General features: G+C 39.1%; 1 protein-coding gene across 6 annotated transcripts in view; it reads left to right on the top strand.

Annotated features, from left to right (window-relative positions):
• Nucleotides 1-19,241, top strand: part of MAP2K5 (mitogen-activated protein kinase kinase 5) — a 139,707-nt gene that overhangs the window by 81,151 nt on the left and 39,315 nt on the right. For 3 of the 6 annotated variants that reach the window (XM_072869861.1, XM_072869858.1, XM_072869863.1), the window contains one exon: nucleotides 6,459-6,488. The exons of the other annotated variants lie outside the window; for them this stretch is intronic. In XM_072869861.1, the coding sequence (XP_072725962.1) occupies nucleotides 6,459-6,488 (30 nt within the window). The remainder of the gene's footprint in view (nucleotides 1-6,458; nucleotides 6,489-19,241) is intronic. 6 annotated transcript variants of the gene reach the window in all.

Raw genomic sequence — 19,241 nt, 5'->3', positions numbered from 1 at the left:
TTGCTCTTAGGCCACTGCGGGCGGTCTGTGCGGCAGCGGAAGAAATAATACAGTTCTCTACCTGAGTTAGATAGATGAGTGGACAATTAAGGGATAGCATCAGCTGTGGTGTGTTCGTCATATATAGGATTATGCAATATAGATTAATGTCCCCTCTTCTTATACTGTGTAGAATAGCTGTTTCTACTTTTTAAAAGTCAAAAATCTGGAGATGTTTGTCAGTTGAGTCTGCCTTTCCCTGTTATTTAATTGGTTTGTAATGGCAGATGAACTCTCTCGTGCCAGCGGAGATGGATAACAGCGGTGCTGCTGCTTCGCTGAAGCTGAGCTGCGTTTCCACCAGCACAACCAAATTTAACTTCTTTTTTTTTTTTCTTTAGGTATTGAATCTAAACCCAGCAAACAAATAAGCGGGAAGCCTCTCTACTCAAACAAGTAGTCTCATTAATCTTTATGGACCATTTGTGTGAATTTTGCACCTGACAATTTCCATAGATTGGCCCTGAAAGGCCCGTGTCCCACCTTTTTCCCTTTAGAAAAGGCGCTGCTATTCTGAGCAACACCTTTGAAGACGTAGCGGTAAAAGCCTGGTAATATAAGGGATTTGTGGCGAGGAAGGAGCGTGCAATTTAATCATGATGGTCTGCAGTCTTTAGTTTGCAGTGCATTTACTATAGTTCATATTTAAAAGAAGCCAAAGTGAAACTAATTATCTTTAATTAAGGTGAATTAGGCTTTGATTTTTAATATATTTTATGTAGAGAGATCTCGAACTCATCTGCTCAAGCCAAGGAATGTCCCAAAGGTTATTAGGGCATATTTCTGTTGGGCCTGACGGTATTAGTAATAACCTTCTTCCTCATAGTCCTAGACGTGAACAAATATGTCACTTCATCAGTCTCTGTTACCCGCGCTTATGCCCCTCCGCAGGGGTCGCAGATTCCACAAGTTATCAGCTAATGGCGTTATACATTAAAAATTGAAGCTTTCCTCACTCTGAGGCCTTTCAAGGCTTTGTTCTTAAGCCCCAGACACTTTGGAGTGCAGCTGCAAACTATAGGCAGAAGATTAAATTAATTTGTAACTCTTTTTTCGTCCTGCATTACTAAATCCTGCACATTTAATTGAAACCCTACTTCAAGATGCTTTGTGTTTCTGTTCTTCTTTGTTGTCAGTTTAACCTCAGAAGCACTTTAACGCTGGTAAATTGCTGTTATATCCTTTTGGATTCTTTTTTTTTTTTTAACTGTGCAATAAGAGGACAGTGAAATTGATATTAGAAGGAAAGAAAAATCTTAGAGTAGTTTTTGAGGTATTTAATATTTATTAAGGTCCATACCCTGCAGAGTTTCAGGTGATTTTAAGCCATCTATCTAGGAATGTATAAATTGGTCTTGGAATGAAATTTCACCTAGGGAATTTTATGTTATCCAGTAGTTAAGTCTGATTTTTAAAGTTTCCTGTGTCTGAATGTTCCGAAGTCGCGGCTGCTTTTCCGTAAAATGAGGGTTTAACTGCAGAGCACAATCTAAATGCAAAATCCTTAGATGGAAATTTAATTGTGTAAAATGTGCACGAGGTAATTAAGAACAAATTTTAGAACATTTCAGACTATAAAGTCCTCCTTCAGCTAGATCACTAGCGATATTGTAAGTGCTTATTTTCAATTTGCAGTTATGCTGAGAAACATGGAATGTGTCTAAATTAAGAATAAAAACATCCCATGCTTTTCAGGATAACTGTAAATTAAAAAACAACTTGCACAACATAGACAATAATCTAAGTGGGAGACTTTATTGCCTGAGTGTCCTAAAAATATGTTTTGAACTTCTTTCCCTCAGTCACTTTCTGAGCAGGATACGGACCAAGTTGCTCTTGTAATTCTTATTAACAGTATACAGGCAGGCAAGTAAAGAGCGATATAGAGAAAGCCATTTGGTAGTGAGGATTTCTGGATTTCCATTTTCAGTTCCAAAATTGTTAATTACGTGATTTCAACAAGTCATTTTAATTTTGTGTTCACTTATCTGCACATTAAGTGTATGTATTTGAGAACAGGTTAGAGTTGCTTTCCAGCCCTTCTTATGGCTGCTCAATACAGAGGGTTTAGGCACCTGCCTCTACCAAAACTGGCCGCCTCATGTTCTTTTTGCTTTCCCTTACGTGTTTTTAGATATAGTTTGATAAAAATCAGCATACGTGCACACTGTACCTCTGCCTGTTATTTAATAATCTGGGATTATTTCTCAGTTTATCAAGTACTGGTTTAAAATCCGATGGTGCACCCAGTACATCCATCTGCACCTCTGTCCAAGCCTGCGGGAAGGCTCCTGTCAGGTGCTTGCACTTGGAAGTGCACATCATTTTTCAGGACACAACCTCACTGAATACCATACAATGAGCATTTTAAGTGCTCTGATGGGCTACTTCAATGTCTAAGAAAGTAATAGTTTTTAAAAAAACACACACCCCACCCCCCCCAAAAAAAAAAACAACGCTACGCAGACATGTAGTTGCTCTAAAGTGAAATGGTGTAGGAAAGTGTTATTCTGACATATTTCTTGCTGATATGGTCTGATTCTCATTTATATTTCCATGCCATGCTGGCATTGCAATTCACTGGGCCTTTTTAAAATGACTTTTTTTTACAGTTCTTGTGTAGTGGGAAGGTATCCATAGGGAAATGAGAACCAGCTCCTTGAAGTTTAAGCATTCCCTTCTCCCCTCCTTAATATCCAGAGCTGCATAAAATACTGATCAGTTCCCAAACCTAACTAGTGTGAATGGAAATAATGTATTTGTGTTCTAATGCCTTAAAAACAAAATTGCAAGTTCATGAGTTTCATCGTGTAAATGCAGAGGAGATAAGTTTTTGATAGTGTGTTAGTTTGGAGGTTTACATTGGTTTTGTAACCTGCATGGGGTTTGTGATAGATGATAGAGAGTATGAAAATCCCTTTAGTGAAGCTCTAATCTGTTTGGTTTTGGGGATTTTTTTTTCTTTACTTTAACTGTCACGCTATTTATGAATCTAAATCTGCATACAGAGGTCATTGGTTGGCTGAACTTAAACCATTTTACTTAGTAAATTTAATTAAGAAAATACAGTGCAACTCATAAGCAAATGAGTTTTTCCTAGTTTTAAACCAAACCACCCTCTTGAGTGCTGATTGCCTTGCTCGACCCCTGGTGATATAGAAACAGGCAAAATTAAAAAGGACATTAAAGCTTCATTAAATCTGAAACACATTTAGTACAGTGACATATCTGCAGGCTATTTCAGGGAAGATTACATACTCTTTGGTAAGTTTCTTAATTTATAATACCTTGACAATCTTGCAGGGAGGAAACAACTCTGACTAGATGAATCGAGTGGTGGTTCAGGGGAATGCAGAACTGGCACCTGATCTGTCCATGGCTGTATTGCTTTGCAGTTCTCAGCCAAGGAGCAGCTTCGCTGAGAAACGTGTTTCTTTTTTAACAACCCCCAAAGAACTTGTTCCTGATGCGTTTCGGATTCTTCGAAGCTCATTTATACACCCCGTATTTATGTCTGGTGGAAAACTGCTCTTTTCCCGATTATTCTGCTGCCTTTGGAGCCCCTGCTGAGGAGTGTGGTGGTCAGGGAGAGGAATCGTCGGTGAGAATGGAAGTGCTTAGTTTGAAGACATCATCGAGGCAGTGGTTGTTTTTCTGCTTAAATAAGATCTGCAGAATGATGCCCTGTGCATACAGCCATAATTATCTTCCTGTTCTACAGTGGGATAACTATTACATTCCTACAAGTCTGCAGCTATTGTAATGGCTAGTCCTAAGTCAGCAGTCATTGGAAAAATCCGGATTTCTTCTACTTCTGTTCATGGAAAAGTGTTTGGCATTGATAGGTTATCACAGCAGCAGTGCTTCTTAGGATCTCGAGCAGCTTCTTGGAAGTTAAGGATGGTCCTCCCAAAAGAAGAGAAGATGAAAAAGGGTACGTTTTAGTAGCTCCTGGTCCTTAAGACTGAGCATAACAGACAATGTAGGGTCTTTGCTTAACTATTTAGCAGTGTATTTCAAAGCCTGTCATCAGAGAGTGACTGGAGTGACACTCTGAGCTGGGAGAAGCTGTGAGCCAGGCACAAGTGATAGAAAGGATGGCGATCAAGCCTGCTTAGGTCAGGTTGGTTTGTTACGAGGACGAATTTGCTGCAAAGAGAAGCACTGCGCTCAGCACTGCACCAGAAACAAAACTGAAAGGCAGAATTCAGCCCAAAGAGTTGAGTCTTAAAGGCAAACATGGAAGATGAAGCACAGAAGAAACCCAGAGGAGGAAGCTAGCTTAGATTGTATCGGTTTAGAGAACTTGAAGAGATCTTACTTGTCTTGTCACCTTAACGTAGTTCCCTAGTCCAGTGTCTCTTGGAAGCCTGATTTCTTCTACGTTCTGTAGGCGTTGGTCTTGCAAACCAAGCAAACACAGCGATCCCCAAATGGAAGTCTACAAGCAGATCACAACTTTCAGGGAGATGAGTGGCACAATAGAAACGTCTCGGAAAAACTGCATATGTTATTGCTAGTAGGGATCCTTGGTCAACACCGTACTGATATAGCAGACCATAATGGCTCCTCCTCAGTCATTATGCAAATTCCCACTGATGAGATATTTAGGAAAGGTTGGGGTGATTTTTCAGTGATGCATGGAAATTTAGATATGCAGTTCCTATAACTGTGATGTGTCTGGGCAGTAAGTAAGCGTTCAGAGATATTGTGCTAACAGAGTAGCCCCTTTAGAACCCACTTGATGTGTCTGTAGATTTTCAGGACAAATACTACCTCAGTATTGCGAAAGCTTCTTCTAAGAGTACTCACCAAAAAAATTGTTTCATCTCTTTGGGTTTCTCTTGCATGCCTCTTACACAAATGCTTCAAGACCTACTCTGCTTTTGTAATGTCTTTCCTCTGAGGATCTGGAAGAAGTTTACTGTATTTGCTGAGGCTCACAGCCAAATGGTTTGGACAGCAGGTGGAATGGCAGAAAGGGCACCATCTCTGCTGTTTTCTGGTTGCTTCCACTCATGCTGTCGGCTGCTTCTTCCTACCTTCTCGTGACCTTTTTCCTGAACTGGTGAAGCTCGAGTATGTCTACTGGTCTTTGCCCCATCGGTTCCTCACCTTGCTACAGCTCTGTCTGTGCCTTATTGTTCATAGTTAGGATGGTTTCGTGCTGCCAGCCAGGCTGAAATTTCATCATAGGTTAGCACGGCTGCCTCAGCTGCAATCTGGCTAGGTCAAGTAACCATGGCACTGAGGAGCTCAAGTATCAGTGGCAATACAGGTGCCATGAAACAGCTTTCGCCCAGCACTGACGTGTGGTTTAGCCTTTGCAGGACATGACACGATGGCTTAGACCTTCAGCATTGATGCTGTTACCCAGTCTGATGTGAATCTACCTAGTTTATCTTGCGGACAAATCAATGGTAGTAGTGCATCCATAACCTTTTTGGTAGACCTTCTGAAGGTTTAAGGGGAGGATTCACGAAGGTTAACCAGAGCGTAGAGAAGTTCATCTGAGCTACGGCTCCTCTGTAAACCGTGGAGAGAGGTGGGCTTCTTCAGAAAGCAGGTCAGAACAGAGCTGCTCTGCATGCCCTTTTGGAGGAATCTGTGTCAACTCTGAAAACCCTTGTCCTTCACTGAATAGTAGACAAAATAACTTACACTAGTTGTATTTTGCTGAAATAGTTTCCAAGGTTCAGATACCAAATGGGAAAACCTAAAGTCTTGCACGAAGAATTTCACAGAATATTTATTAGCTATGGCATTATGGCAACAGTAGTATTGTTGTTGGGTCTAATAGTGATACTAGCAGATACTCTGGTAATGCATCAGTTGACTTATAAAACAGTGCGGGCAACAAATCCAGTTGATACCATGTGCAATTGAAAGTAGATCTGAAGAAAAGACGAAGTGTCTTTTTGCAGGCGCCATGATCTCTCTCCAGATCCCGCTCACAGGTTCCTAGCTGGGTTTGACACCGATAAGGAAGCAAACCTCAGCTATATAACCCAGATTTTACTCTGAGCCAGTTAAGGAAGGACTTTGGGAGTTCAGTGCATGCTCTACAATACCTGTTCGTTGCAGATAATTATCAGTAAAGGTCAGTGTCGTTGGCCTCGCTATTGAGGCTGAACTGGTTTAATTTAGAGAGTCCTCAGGAACTTGGGCATCAAACAGTGTTATTGAGTGGTACAGACAAAAGAGCTTGAGAAATACAGAAATACTCAGAAACGTAGAACAAGGGGTAATTGTTGTGAATGACTCCATTCTAAATACAGCTCTTTGTGTGTTTTCAGAATTACTTTTGCTGACATTTTCCAATTTATACAATAGTAAGAGTTGAGTACTTTTCTCTCTTTAAGAAAATGTGCCCTCCATGCAAATCTATATAACTAGACAAATATTATTTCCTTTCCCAGCTTGCTCTTGGGAGGTTTCCATATCCTCAGGTAAGATTGTTCATTACTGCTGTTTGCCACTGTGACATTCATTCCTATGTATGAAGGTGCAGAGAGCAATTGTGAACATTTGAGCCACATACAAATAAATCTGTCCTGTTAAATTGAAAAGTGGTATCTTGAAGGAGTCATTTAGAAGTCTCTATTGATTTTTTTTTTCCTCTTTTTCTCTTCTCCAAACTCTAGATTTTCTTTCCCTGGAGACAATGAAAATTATGATGATGTTAATGATTGTTTTGTTGTGAGATTAAAAAATAATCTGGTACGTACAACAGTGCTTTCGAAGCAGGAAGGTGTATCTACTCCTTTTTCATATTTTAATTTTTAATTCCAATTTTGAATAATGGTACAATGGTCTCAAATCTTCTCAAATCGACAATATAATGTGAATGGACTACTTAAGGGAGCTCTGGATTCTCCCTTTTAAGAGGACCTAATATTAGTATTTTATTTAGATACTGGCATTTTCTAGCTTTCCACTGACCTAACTCAGTTTCATTGAAGTTGGCGGTAAAACTATTTCCGTCTTCAGTGGCAATGGTTAGGCCAATGCTGAGCCCTGCATTACCACGTAATACTTTACTTTGTCTGTATGCTTGAAAAAACATGAAGCTCTGAACAAAACAACCAATCCAGAAATACGTTTGATGATTACTTTAAATTCTTATTGCAAGATGGATGTTAGAATTCATAGTAACAAACTATTCTGTAGTTCCTCAAATTATTCTTTCCTGGGAGAGGGGAAGAAGTGAAGTGTCCGGGGACTAAAATGAATTATTTGAATGTGGTTTTTATGTTTTCGTATGTTTTATGAACACTGTTTTCTGCATCTTGGTCTATACAGATCAGAGTGCCTGGAGGCATGTCTGATTTAAAGGTGGTGTTGGTCTGTGCTCTTTAAGCATCTATTAACTTGCTATTATTATGCAAATAACTGTTGTAATACACATACTAATTTATGCATGGTTAGATTATGCAGATGCCTCACAAACATGGTTATTGAATAATAGGCTGGGACTCATTCTCTCTCCCATTTTTATAAGCTGTTTTAAGCAAATTCTCCTGACACTTTTATGGACTTGCAAAGGTTTTGCATGTGTAGAAATACTGATTTTTCACTTTCTCATCTGCTATGGAAAATGTTTACTGACTGAGAGAGCTATAGCTGGTTAGCAGAACATACTTTGCATATTTTAGCCATATTTTAAAATGTACCCTCTCCTTTGAAGAGAGGATTGAAAAAGAAGCTCTTGTGTTGAAGTGTCCTCCATACATTGGCGTACTCACTTGTGCTCGTTGAGTGTCTTGATGTTCATTGCGGATGCTGTATTATAACACTAAATCAAAGTGACGTGGGATACAATTTAAGACAACCCTCTGTTCACAGAAGTGCTGGAGCTTGGGGAAAGAAGTTAGAGTGCGTACATTATGTATGATTCGAGACAAACATTTGTTTTCTGAATTGGGAGCAAACCGTGATTGCTAGTTTAAGATCTTTTTTGCTATTCTAATTAAAAAACGGATCGGGTTTGTAAAAGAATATTTGGCAAGTCAGTAGTCCATGAAATTGTATATATTTTTTAATGTAAAACAGTTGAGGAGGTGAAACTTTAAAATGTAGCTATTAAGCTTTTCAAGCAACTGCTTTTCATAAGGATTTTTATGTGAAGAATATGTATTTCAGACATGTACTTACGCAGCTGGTCACAAGAACCCTTAGAAACCCACTCTGATGAGGGGGATAATTAGTAGGGGGTTTTTTAATGTCTAAATATCTATTTATCGCCCTGCGTAAGGGCCTGATTCTGCAGTCACTCACTTGAGTAAATCCTCCTCACTTCAGCAGGCTTATTCAAATGATTGAAGCTAATCGTATGTGTGTTTGCAGAATTTGTCCCTAAATAACTTGAAGTTACTTCTCTCTGAAAATGGAAAGTATGAATACATACAAGTTTGAGAACACCTGAAATTTTCTGCAAATGAATGTTTGTCTCCAGCTGTAGCTGGGGAAAAAAAAAAAGGGGTTTTTTTTTTTCCTTTTTCTCTGTTTTTAAGACACAGACAAATGGTGTGTGTAAATTCAGTTTAAATGAATAAGATTTATAGAGGGAATCATTGCAGTGTGGAAATTCAGGACTCCTGCAATATGCCAGTAAGACTAAAGGATTATTTTTTTTTTTTCCCTGGCCTTTAGTAGAATATTTTAATGATAGAACTTACCCCATCTCATTTTTCACATGCTTTGTAAGTATTTATTTTGCTAACACTTATTATTTAATCTTACATTCACAATAAAATCTTATCTTGAAAGAACTTAAGCATGCGAGCAACTACTCATGTAAGTAAAGTTGCATATGGGTGTGCTTAGAGTTCCTGTAAATTATTTTTTGTCTTGATATGCAGCTCACTTCAGAATCTGTAGCTAACTGCCAAAGGTAGTGAGCTGAACAAGGAAATAACAAATCGTAAAGAACAGACTTTTCCACTATAAAAACTTTGCGCAGGAAACTCTAACCTTTAAAATGTAGTAAATTTCTAAAACTGTTATGGTTTTCATTGTTTTCTTGTTCGTTTTCCTGGCATGGTATTGCAGTGTGCTATTGCTTGCTTGCTGTAATGTAAAACTCCTTTTGGAAGTCGTAGGGTATGACGCTCATAGGATTTTCCGTAGACACAAACGTAAGCACTTATGGGTATATTCTTCCCCTGATGTGTTTGCATAACTCTATTAGGACTAATAGGAATGGTGCGTGCGCTCACACACGCTCACCAAATACTCTTTTGAATAAAGTTCCTTCCTACGTAAACATTTAAAAAAGAAAGGAAACCCCTTTCACCAAACCCAGTTGCTAGTCCATAGTCTGTCCAGCTTTTTAGGTATCTGAAGAAGGCGCACAGGGAAAATAAGTTTCAAATTTAAGAGTTTAACCTTAATTTATGTGATTTTGATTTTACATGTCTGTGCAGAATGAACTGTAAAAAAACAAACAAAAAAAAACCAAACAAACAAACAAAAAAAAAAACCAAAAAAAAACCAAAAGGCCACGGCACCTCACAGTATATTTAATTAAATTTTAAGTTGGAACCCAAAAGATGTGCAGCGGCTGAACAAACTGCGAGACGTACAGTTAATCACGTAGATTCAAATTCAGTATATTGTATAAAAACACGATGGGGGCGATGACTTGTTTAATGGTAATGCAATTTAGGAGAAATGAAAAGAATTGCCCACTAAATATTCTCGGCTTGTAGTCAAACTTTGTACAAAGCAGGATGTTAAAAGGACACCGCATCCATTAGGGAAATATTCCAAAGAAATAGGCAGTACTCAGCTGCCGAGGATTTAATCAGCTATAGGAAAGTGCGGATTACGACGACTGTATTTAAGATACTTTTGCATTTAGAGCAACATTTTCCTTCCTTTGGCTACAATTCCAGGCCTCGCTTAATAAATTACATGAAAATGACCTGAAGTTTTAAAAAAAAAAATTAAATCTACCAAAAAATCCTGTCCCCCATTCTGCACCCTCCCATCCCACTGCTCCCCCCCCAAATCTGAGCAAATACTGCCCCTGGTATTGTAAAGCTTTGAATGTTTTCACACCCCATTAATTTATTACTCCTCTTTCCTCATCTTTAAATTTTTTTTCCCTTCTTTTTTTTTTTTTTTTTTAAATTCCGACTCCCCGCTGCTACAGCGATTTTCATCTTGTTGTTAATTTTCCCTGCTCCATATGGAGCTCCAGACATTTCACCTGGAGGCTGTACTAGATTTTGCTGTAGCGATCGCACTTCCGGAGGCCAAAACTGTCATTTAAGGTTCCTGGTGCATCTGTCTACGCCAGGCTTTTCACTGGCACCGGGAGAGTGTGAATAACAAATTGGATGCACCTGAGATTCAGATGATTAGTGTGTTTTGTGAATCTGGGCGACTTGTAAGCAGATAGCTGTAGGGATGGGGAGGGCTAAACAGCTACCCTGGGTGAATCTGTGCTCACACCTTGCATTTGGGATGTGCGGGGAAGGCGCGAGCATCCCGGCAGCCTGAACGCGGAGAGTAACAAATATTTCATCCTGCCTTGTCATTGATTAGAAAAGAGCCTTTAATTTCATTTCACCCCATGTTGTGATTAATTTGCATTCTTTGTCAGAAGTTAATGGAGTTTTTTATGGTTCACTCTGAAATCCTTGAAGACATCAGAGTTGATCTGATGTTTATACAACCGCCAGCGGAATTTTTTCATTTGATTGATGGAGAGCTTGATGTTATTCCAAACGGCTTTTTAAGCTGTTTTTAAGAATTATTTGAATAAAATGCAAGCAAGATATTGTTATAACGATCAAGATTATCTGTTAAAAATCTGTTTCAAATAAAGAACATGATAAGTAGAAAAAAAGATCAAAAAGACAGGAGAAATGATGAATACAGAAGATGATATTTGTTGAAATATATAATCCCAGGATTCAAATAAGTTATTTTGAAATGTAGTGAAAGTGAGAGAGACCTTAATTTAAGGGGTTTTTTTAATATACAGAGTTTATTTTTGCAGCATGATAAATAATGGGAATGAATTGGTAAAGAATTTAGTTAGAGTTAGATTTTCCCCTTCCTTTTTATTCTCCCAGCTTTTTCACCTTCATTTTACCAGCAATGTGAGCACAGAGCACTGGGGTCTCTAACTCGGAGAGACAAGACTGTCAGGCCTGTTAGTTCAACAAAATGATGACATATTACTCGTCTCAAGGAAGAGGCATTCTTAAATCCCACTGCAAAGAAAACATAAGTGGATAATAGGAAATTTTATAGCCCAAGAAAGCGTTTGCTATAGACCTGCCCTTGGTTTGCTTTATAAGAAAATATACAGGCAAAAAATCCTCGGTGAAAGAAATCTGCTTCCTGCTCCTCCTGTTAGGGAAAGGTTTGTACTTTTACCAAAGCCCAGCATATAAAAAGCATCGGAGAGACGATGCAGAATATTCTGCGTGTGCTGGGCCAGATCCTCAGCTGGAGCAAATCAGTTCTGCTGCTCCAGGGAGATCAGGGGACAAAGCAGACTTACACCAGCTTTGGGACATGGCTCTTTTTCTCAGCAGGAAAAGATTTTGCAAATGTTTTGGGGGGTTTTTTTATTATTATTTCTGATACCAAAGCTGGGGGGTTTTTTTGCAAGATTTTGTTTTTATCCTTTCATCAGCAAATTCTACCCTCGCTGTGATTTCTGCAAGTAAGATTTAATTATAGGTCAAAAAGCTACTGTGCAAGCGCTTCCATTTAAAACAGATTAATTTATTTGCTGTATCTTAGTTTGCTAAATAATTGTGTGGTTTTAAATGAAGTTGCTGCTTTCTGATCCCTGTATTAACATGGTCTAGGATTCTTTTTGTTATATGTAATCCATACTATTGACCAAATTTGGCCTGGTTTCATTTAAATGTAAGCAGGTTGTCAAGGCAAAAAATATTTAGTTTGACTTGGCATGTAAAGTAGCCATTTTACTGTTGTTTTTTCAGTTGACAGAAACATCCTTTAAGCATTCATTTATTTTGTGAGAATAAATTGAGGGTTGGTTACAGCATGTATCCTAGTAAGAAAGAAATGTTTTTTCTTCCACATATGTCATTATATCTAACCATTTAAAAGACATTAAACACTGTTCAAATGCTAATGTGAAAATAGTGAATTAAATTATTGTATAATATCTTAAATATGATAGATTTGTGCAAATATTTTTGCTTTTATAATATATTTGAGAAATCACTGACAACATTTTAAGTCGTCTGCTATTATTTTAAACTCTTACCAATTTCTTAACATAGGTTTCACTACATATATCATTCGTGAGATAATATACTTCAGATACATTTTGCTTTATTATTTTTCCTCCTTAGCTAGAAATAAGTTTGAACTTAAATTTGATTTGTCTATTAGCAACTTGCTGTAAAATTTGAATTTAGTTTTAGTTTTTCCAGAGGTGTTTTCTTTTCTGAAAATGGAGACGTTTTAGAAAAAAAAAAAAAAATCTGTTAGGAATCTGAAGTGTAAAGACAAATTTATATTTTTTTATTTTAATCTTCCTCTCTGATTTTTTTTTTTTTAATGTAAAATTGATGTTTGAATAATATGGTCAAGCTTGGAAATGTAGGTAACTAGAAAATCCTGGTCTTATAACATGCTTTTAATATGTTTTAAGAGTGGATTTTTAACTTATGATCTTGAAAGACTGATGTATCTTTTTTTGCTTTCTAACCCTAACAATTTCCGGCAGTCTGAGGGAGCAGGGATTAGGCTGTGTTTTGTGACCATCATTCCAGGACATGTTCTGTGCCTGTTCCCCTGTCTCGTGTAAAACCTCATACCTGGTCGCACTGCCATCAGCTTCAAACCTGTGCATAGTTCCATTTACTACAGCGGGAAAATTAGCTACTACAGATAATCACCCATGGGTGCATCTTTGCAGTCAGGACGTAAGTTTGTGACAGTTATGGCACTGTCACCCTTGACAATTTGTACCGAGTAAGAAAATGGCTTAATGCAACGAGCCCTTTTGTTGCTCCGTGCAGTTGTTGTCTTGCCTTCACAGCACAGGACTGACGATGCCGAGACCGACTGCGGAAGTTGAGCGAGATCCTGAAATGAAATTATGGTTGTTGTCATGAGAGCTACTTAACCAGACGGGGGGAGTAAAAATCATCCAGGAGGAAATACTGAAATTTCTTCTGAGAGATTTTTTGCAAATATGTAAGGATCTCCTCCATGAGTTGGTGCTTCTGTGGAATGGGAGATGTTCCTGTAGTGCTTGGAAGGAAACATCTCTCCCAGTTATAGTTCCTGCAGTTGATGTCGTTGAATGATTTGCCTGAATGGAAACGTAAACCTGGGAGATCAGCTCTCCTTAAGAAGAAGGCTAGCAGTAGGTGGATTGATTTGTGTGGTTGGTTGTTTTAGGTGGCCATTTGCAAACTGTCAGCAAATACTGGATTTACTGAAAATTTACATCTTCTGTGCTCTGAACAGGCTCTCTTGGCTGGGATGAGGAGGAGGCATGGTTCCTCCCAAGTCACCCAGGAACTGGAGATGAACGGAGATGAGGGTGCAGCAGATCCCTGCTCCGTTTTGCCTGTTTCCTTACCAAGGGTGCAGCTGTAAGGGCTCAGAAATGATTGTGGCTCTCAGCCTGTTTGAGGAGCGAGAGTACCTGCTCCTCACGGGTCTCTGAGGTTGTAAGGCACTTCTGGAGATGGACATAGAGGTCCCAGCACTTGCTCTTCACTACGTCCATGGACAACTAATGCAGGGGTCTCCGCCAGAGCCTGAGGGCTGTGTTTCCAGCGTGCCTGACAGGAGCACACAGCACTCACGACCATCTCGTCCTCCTCTGCTGAGTGATGGTTGTTCAACGGCCTTTGAGGAGCCTCAAAGGCCAAAATAAGAGTGAATGATTTCGAGGTCGAGGCAAGTGTTTCCCTTCCATGGCAGCTGTTTTCCTGCCAGCCCCATGAAACCATGGGTTTAATTTCCAAGGAAGTGCTACGCTACCTGTGGTGGGCAGTGGAATGACATCGGAGAGGGTGCTCTTTGCATGGCATCGTACCTTCCGTTGCCCAAACATGCTCAGCACCTCAGTTTAGTTAGAAAACTCCACTCGTATACCCACATTTTTGCTGCTTTGGGTTATGTCCTTTCAGATGTCCCTAGAATTGTGTCATGTTTAGCAATCACAATTGATTTTGCAGCTTGTTGGAGAAAGCTCAGGATTTTTCTAGATGGGTTCCAGTGACAGGTTTTAACCATTGACATTTTTTTTTTTACCTGTTTCTTTTCAAGCTAGAAGGGACTTGCAGTGGTGTGCTTATGAGGAGGGACAATCCTGATGGATGTTCATCTGTGCTCCTCAACACTTCTTGATATTGGAGGCTCTTGTTTCTTTAGATGATTTGTTCCTCCGGTTTTCCTCGCTGCAGGGTGTGGTGGTAGTTGTGTGCGTAATGAATGTGGAGAAGAGACGCAGGAGTGTTGGTGGTTATGTCGTCCTTGCTCTGCCTTTAGTCTAAAGACCCCAGTTCTTTCAGTCTCTCTAGATTTCTGGCTGTTCTTGTGGTTTTTCTTTGAACTTTCTCCAGCTGGCCCACCGCTCTCGGGGGTGCACAGCCTTCGACACAGCACTCCGGTGCTGCATGGAGAAAGGGTAACCTTGTGTGTCTTCAGACTGTACTCCTCTCTGGACATCCCACTATGGTGTTTGTCCTTTTGGTTTTTTGGGGTTTTTCTGGTAGCATCATGACATTATTCCTGCTCTTCTGTAGTGTCCTCTAGGTTCTCCTGGTATTCCTCTCTATTCCCGCAGTGGTCATTTCACTAAGCCTGATAAACACGGGTGACATGAAGCAAGAACTGGTTAGAACTACACCCCGTTCCTTTAGATTTCTGGCTGACCACCCTTTGTTCTACTTACTGCACTTTTTGTGATGCTTGAAACAAGGTGTTAAACAGCGGTTTGCTAAATTTACTGTCTTTCGTAAGACTTGCTTATCCCACATTCCTGCTGACTGAGGAATGGGTTACCATTAGCATCCTGGTCCTACTCCAGAGTAGTAGTTATTGTTGGCTTCTTACACTCCCTCCATAATTTCAAGAGTGTGTAGTTTTTCATGCCCACGTTTGTTGAATTGTGTTACTAAACTCTGGTAAACAGATTTCTGTGAGAAGTGGCTGCAGTTCAATGGTGGATGAAATAATCTCTTTATATAAATTTGTTTGTAGACCTCTGGGAAAACCAGCGTAATATAATTGTAAGAATATATTTAATATTAAGGTTGTTGTGAATTGCCTTTTTTTTAATTTTGAAATTATTTTTATCCTTTTCTTGTCCTCTGTTTTGTGACAGTGATTGAAGTCTGCCATTTGCAAAATCCACAGATTGGGATGGGGGGGATGTTCAGAATATCAGGAACAAATTAGTGGGGTCAGTCTTACTGGCTTTGGTGCTTTGACTTCTTTCAGAAGTATAGCCATTCAGTTTCGCAGGGCTTTGTAAAATGTGTCTGAAGATCATGCTTTCATTCCAGAGGAAGAGTAAAACGCATGGTGGTGAAGACCACGTGGAAACGCAGTACGCTTACGTAGTCCTTTTCCATTCATATCGGGGCAGAGACAAAGCAAGTGCGCCTTGGCCGTTTGTCAGTAGGAGACGATGTTTGCCGTTTCTGCTGTTCAATAAAACTTAACCCTCATTCATAAAGATTAAAAATAACTTGTATGTACTTCTAAAATCCACAGTTCCCTGGATTAGGAAAATAAATGTTCTACTGTGAAGCCTCCCTTAAAAATCATAACTGTATGATTTGTTGGTATATGTATTTTTCTATTAGAAAAAATATCACCAGCTTGAAAAGCAGTATATATGTAAAGAGAAAATTTGTTAACTGATATGGGAAGATCTAACCCTGGGTCACCTGCAAATCTCTCAAACAAGAGCTCCAGGGCAAGTCCTAATTCCAGAGAGTAAAAGCGAAAATTAAAGCTATAGCTAGTGACTCCTCTAAGTTACCTGGGGTGGATTCATTTGAGTTTCGTTGATTGTGCTTGTGAATATAATGTGAAAGGGATGGTAGAGGTCTTCTCAGCCACTTCCCGTCCAAAGTATCTCCATGGAGACACAAATATAACCTGATGGTCTGTCAAAAGTTGCTTTTCATAACCAGAGGCATTCATTAAATAGTAGATGAAGCAGGAGGCAAACTTTTGCATTTTTAACCAACCTAAAAAAAAATGCCATTTGGAGAATGTGCTTTATGGAGTAGTTTATCCAGATACCACTGATATTTCATGACCTGAGAAATAGACTGTTAATGCGATAGGTTTATTTATGATTTGCGCTGCTTCTTCAAATTATTAACTATAATGTGCAGTAAGTAAAACCACAGCAAATACAATACAGGTTCAAAAATATCAAATAGCTGATCTGATTCTGCAAATTCACACAATTTCGGTTGCATATGAAAAGCTTACAAAACCTTCTGACCAGCTGGGTTTTCCAGCGATGAGCAGGGTCAGGGGCTCACACACGGTCTTCCGGCGTGGCCGAGGGAGCACGTTGGTGGCGGTTTCCAAGATGAGAATGATGTTTTAATGAGCGCATCAAAGCGTTCCTCGATACTCTTAAAATGCACACGGTGCCTTTTTTGTCTTCCTTTCAAGCCGGGTTTTCAGTTGTGTCACTGCCACCATTTCACTATTTGAAATTCTTCATGGAAAGTACAAGAACGTGACAGTGACAGTCTCCTTCCTGATCCCCGAGTTTGCTGAGCATGGCATGGGGGATGCGACACGCCAAACACTCAAGCTTTTGAGCTGCAGCCGCTGCACTCGGATCCCTCGAGATGAACCTGCCTCCTAAACTTATCTCCCAGCAGTGCATGAAAACCAGACAGTTAAGGGAGGAAAAAAAAGGAGCGCGGGTGAACAGGAAGATGAAACATTTTATGTTGAGTACTTTTAAAATTGTTCTTAATGTGCTATAAAACTGGCCGCTTCGCTTTCTCATGAACTGTGTGCAAAAGGAGAAGCACTGACTGTAAAGTTGTCGTCAGCTAGGTTTGGTTTCTAGTTGCAGAGGCTGCCCAATAATGTGATCCTGGAAAAGGTAAACAACGTAGTTTTAACAGTGAAAAATATGCCTAATATAAATACAGCTAAGTTCAGTGCTGTTCAGAACTAGAAAAATACGACTGTAACATTGCATTTTCTAGTGGAGTTAACAGAGGAGCCCAGTGCAGCCTTACAAGCAATATATCTGAGACAGAGAAAATAGGTAATACATCTAACGGGGGAGTCTCTGTGGCATTCGCATAGAGGAAAGCACAGTAGCTTTATTTAATTGAGAAAATGAATCAATTACAATGATGTTGCATCATCAAATGCAAGGGAAATAGCAGATATGTCATTACATCGGGTAACAGTGTTAAAAAGTAATTGAGTGTCTTAAGCTTTTTGAATCAATTCCAGGTACTGGCACAGCTACCTTAATGCAAAATTTATGAAGATGATCTCAAAATAATATGTTGCCATCAAAATTGTGTAATAAAACCCGGTAACGATGTGTGTGTGAGCGAGCACACGTCTCTCCCTTTCACAGAAGCTGGGCCTGCTGCTCCGGCAGAGAGTTGCAATGTCACAGGAAGAATTCTGTAATACTTTGATTTGCGTTCCTTTATTTTTCATTAGAAGCGCTGAGCGCTTTTATTAGAAATAATATTTTAAATCTTGTTCTGAAATTGGATGTAATCATATCTATGTTGAGGCTACTATGTATGATCCCACCTCTATTTGTTTTCCTGACAAGACCGATTTTCCTGGTAAGGAAATGTGACCGATACTCTGTTTGGATGAAAAACTGAGTCGCCTGCTCATGTGCGCTACTCTAAAGGAGCTCTGAATCATCCCTATTGAATAAGCTGAGTCTATTTTGTCATTTAGCATCTGGAAGTGAAGTATGAATGAAAGCCCTTTTATGTCCACCGAATATTTTGCTTATTTGCAATAATGCAAAACGGCAAATTTATTCTGTTGAATTGTGATAGATTGACATTGACCACTAAAAAATATAATGGGCTACTTCTATCTATTTTTTTTTTTTCTTCCTTGGGAAAAACAGAATTATACGCAGAAACTTTATGTGTATATTTGCGCGCTGCTAATACAATAATGAAAGACTTCACGTGCATAATACCGGCTATTTGCTTGGTGCTAGTTTTCAAGCTCCTCTATATTACATTTTACTACCTGTAAAGTATTACTAGAGGATCCTGCCTCTGGCTGGGTACTGGGGGAGAGCGCTTCCAAAGCTGATGGCAGCCCTACAACATTCATCATCATGGCACTATACAACAGAGAATATTAAATGTAAGGGGCAAGCCAAAGAAACTGCGTTAGAACAGAAGACAACATTTTCACTAAGGACTGCATTCTGTTTGCGTCGTGATTTTGTTGGGTTGCAAGCAACTTGGTGTCTGTTTAGGAAAAATATGTAATTAATTATCCACACCCATTACAAATGGTATGCATATACAAATTATCAGAATACCAGCATCCCTAAATTCAGTCAGGTATTTTGCATTAAGCGTCTGCTCTGTGTTGTGTATTTAATTGCTCGTATTGTAATTCTGCCTTTGTTTCTCTTTGTAATCGAAAGGTGTTTTGCCAATACGGGCCAGAACATTTTGTAGCTCTCTAAGCAATCGAATGGTCTGTTACTACAAACTATTAATTAATTTCCCAACCAAAGCGATGTGAAGAAATTTAAGGAAGGCTCAGAGACGACTGGTAACAAGTCTTTCCTTTGCCATTTAGAACGATACAAAGTTCATCAAACTTTCCAGCCTCACAGATGGCAATGCTCTACTTATAGTCAAAGTAAAACTGGGTTGGAATATATAAGAAACTTGGGTAAAAGTGGAGTATTAAAGGCTTTCCTGAGCAGCAGTAGATACTTCAGCCACATAATTAAAGTTTTCTTCACAAAAAAGGGATTGTGAGCAGAGTCTGGCAGTAATCCAAAATTCTAATTTCTGACTATGATTTAATTTCAATTTTAAATAAATCGGTTTTTAATTTAAAAAGAGTGAGCTTCATAACATTAGCAATGATTGCAACATTAAGCCCAGTGTTCACAATCTAGCAATATAAAACATTATTTATATCTGAATCGTAAACAGCCTTTTGAAATGGATTATGGTTTTTCTTCC

Source organism: Ciconia boyciana, chromosome 8, assembly GCF_034638445.1.
Source record: "Ciconia boyciana chromosome 8, ASM3463844v1, whole genome shotgun sequence".
NCBI classification, from domain to species: domain Eukaryota; kingdom Metazoa; phylum Chordata; class Aves; order Ciconiiformes; family Ciconiidae; genus Ciconia; species Ciconia boyciana.
Note: the sequence above shows the minus strand (reverse complement) of the source record. Positions and strands in the feature narration are given on the sequence as shown.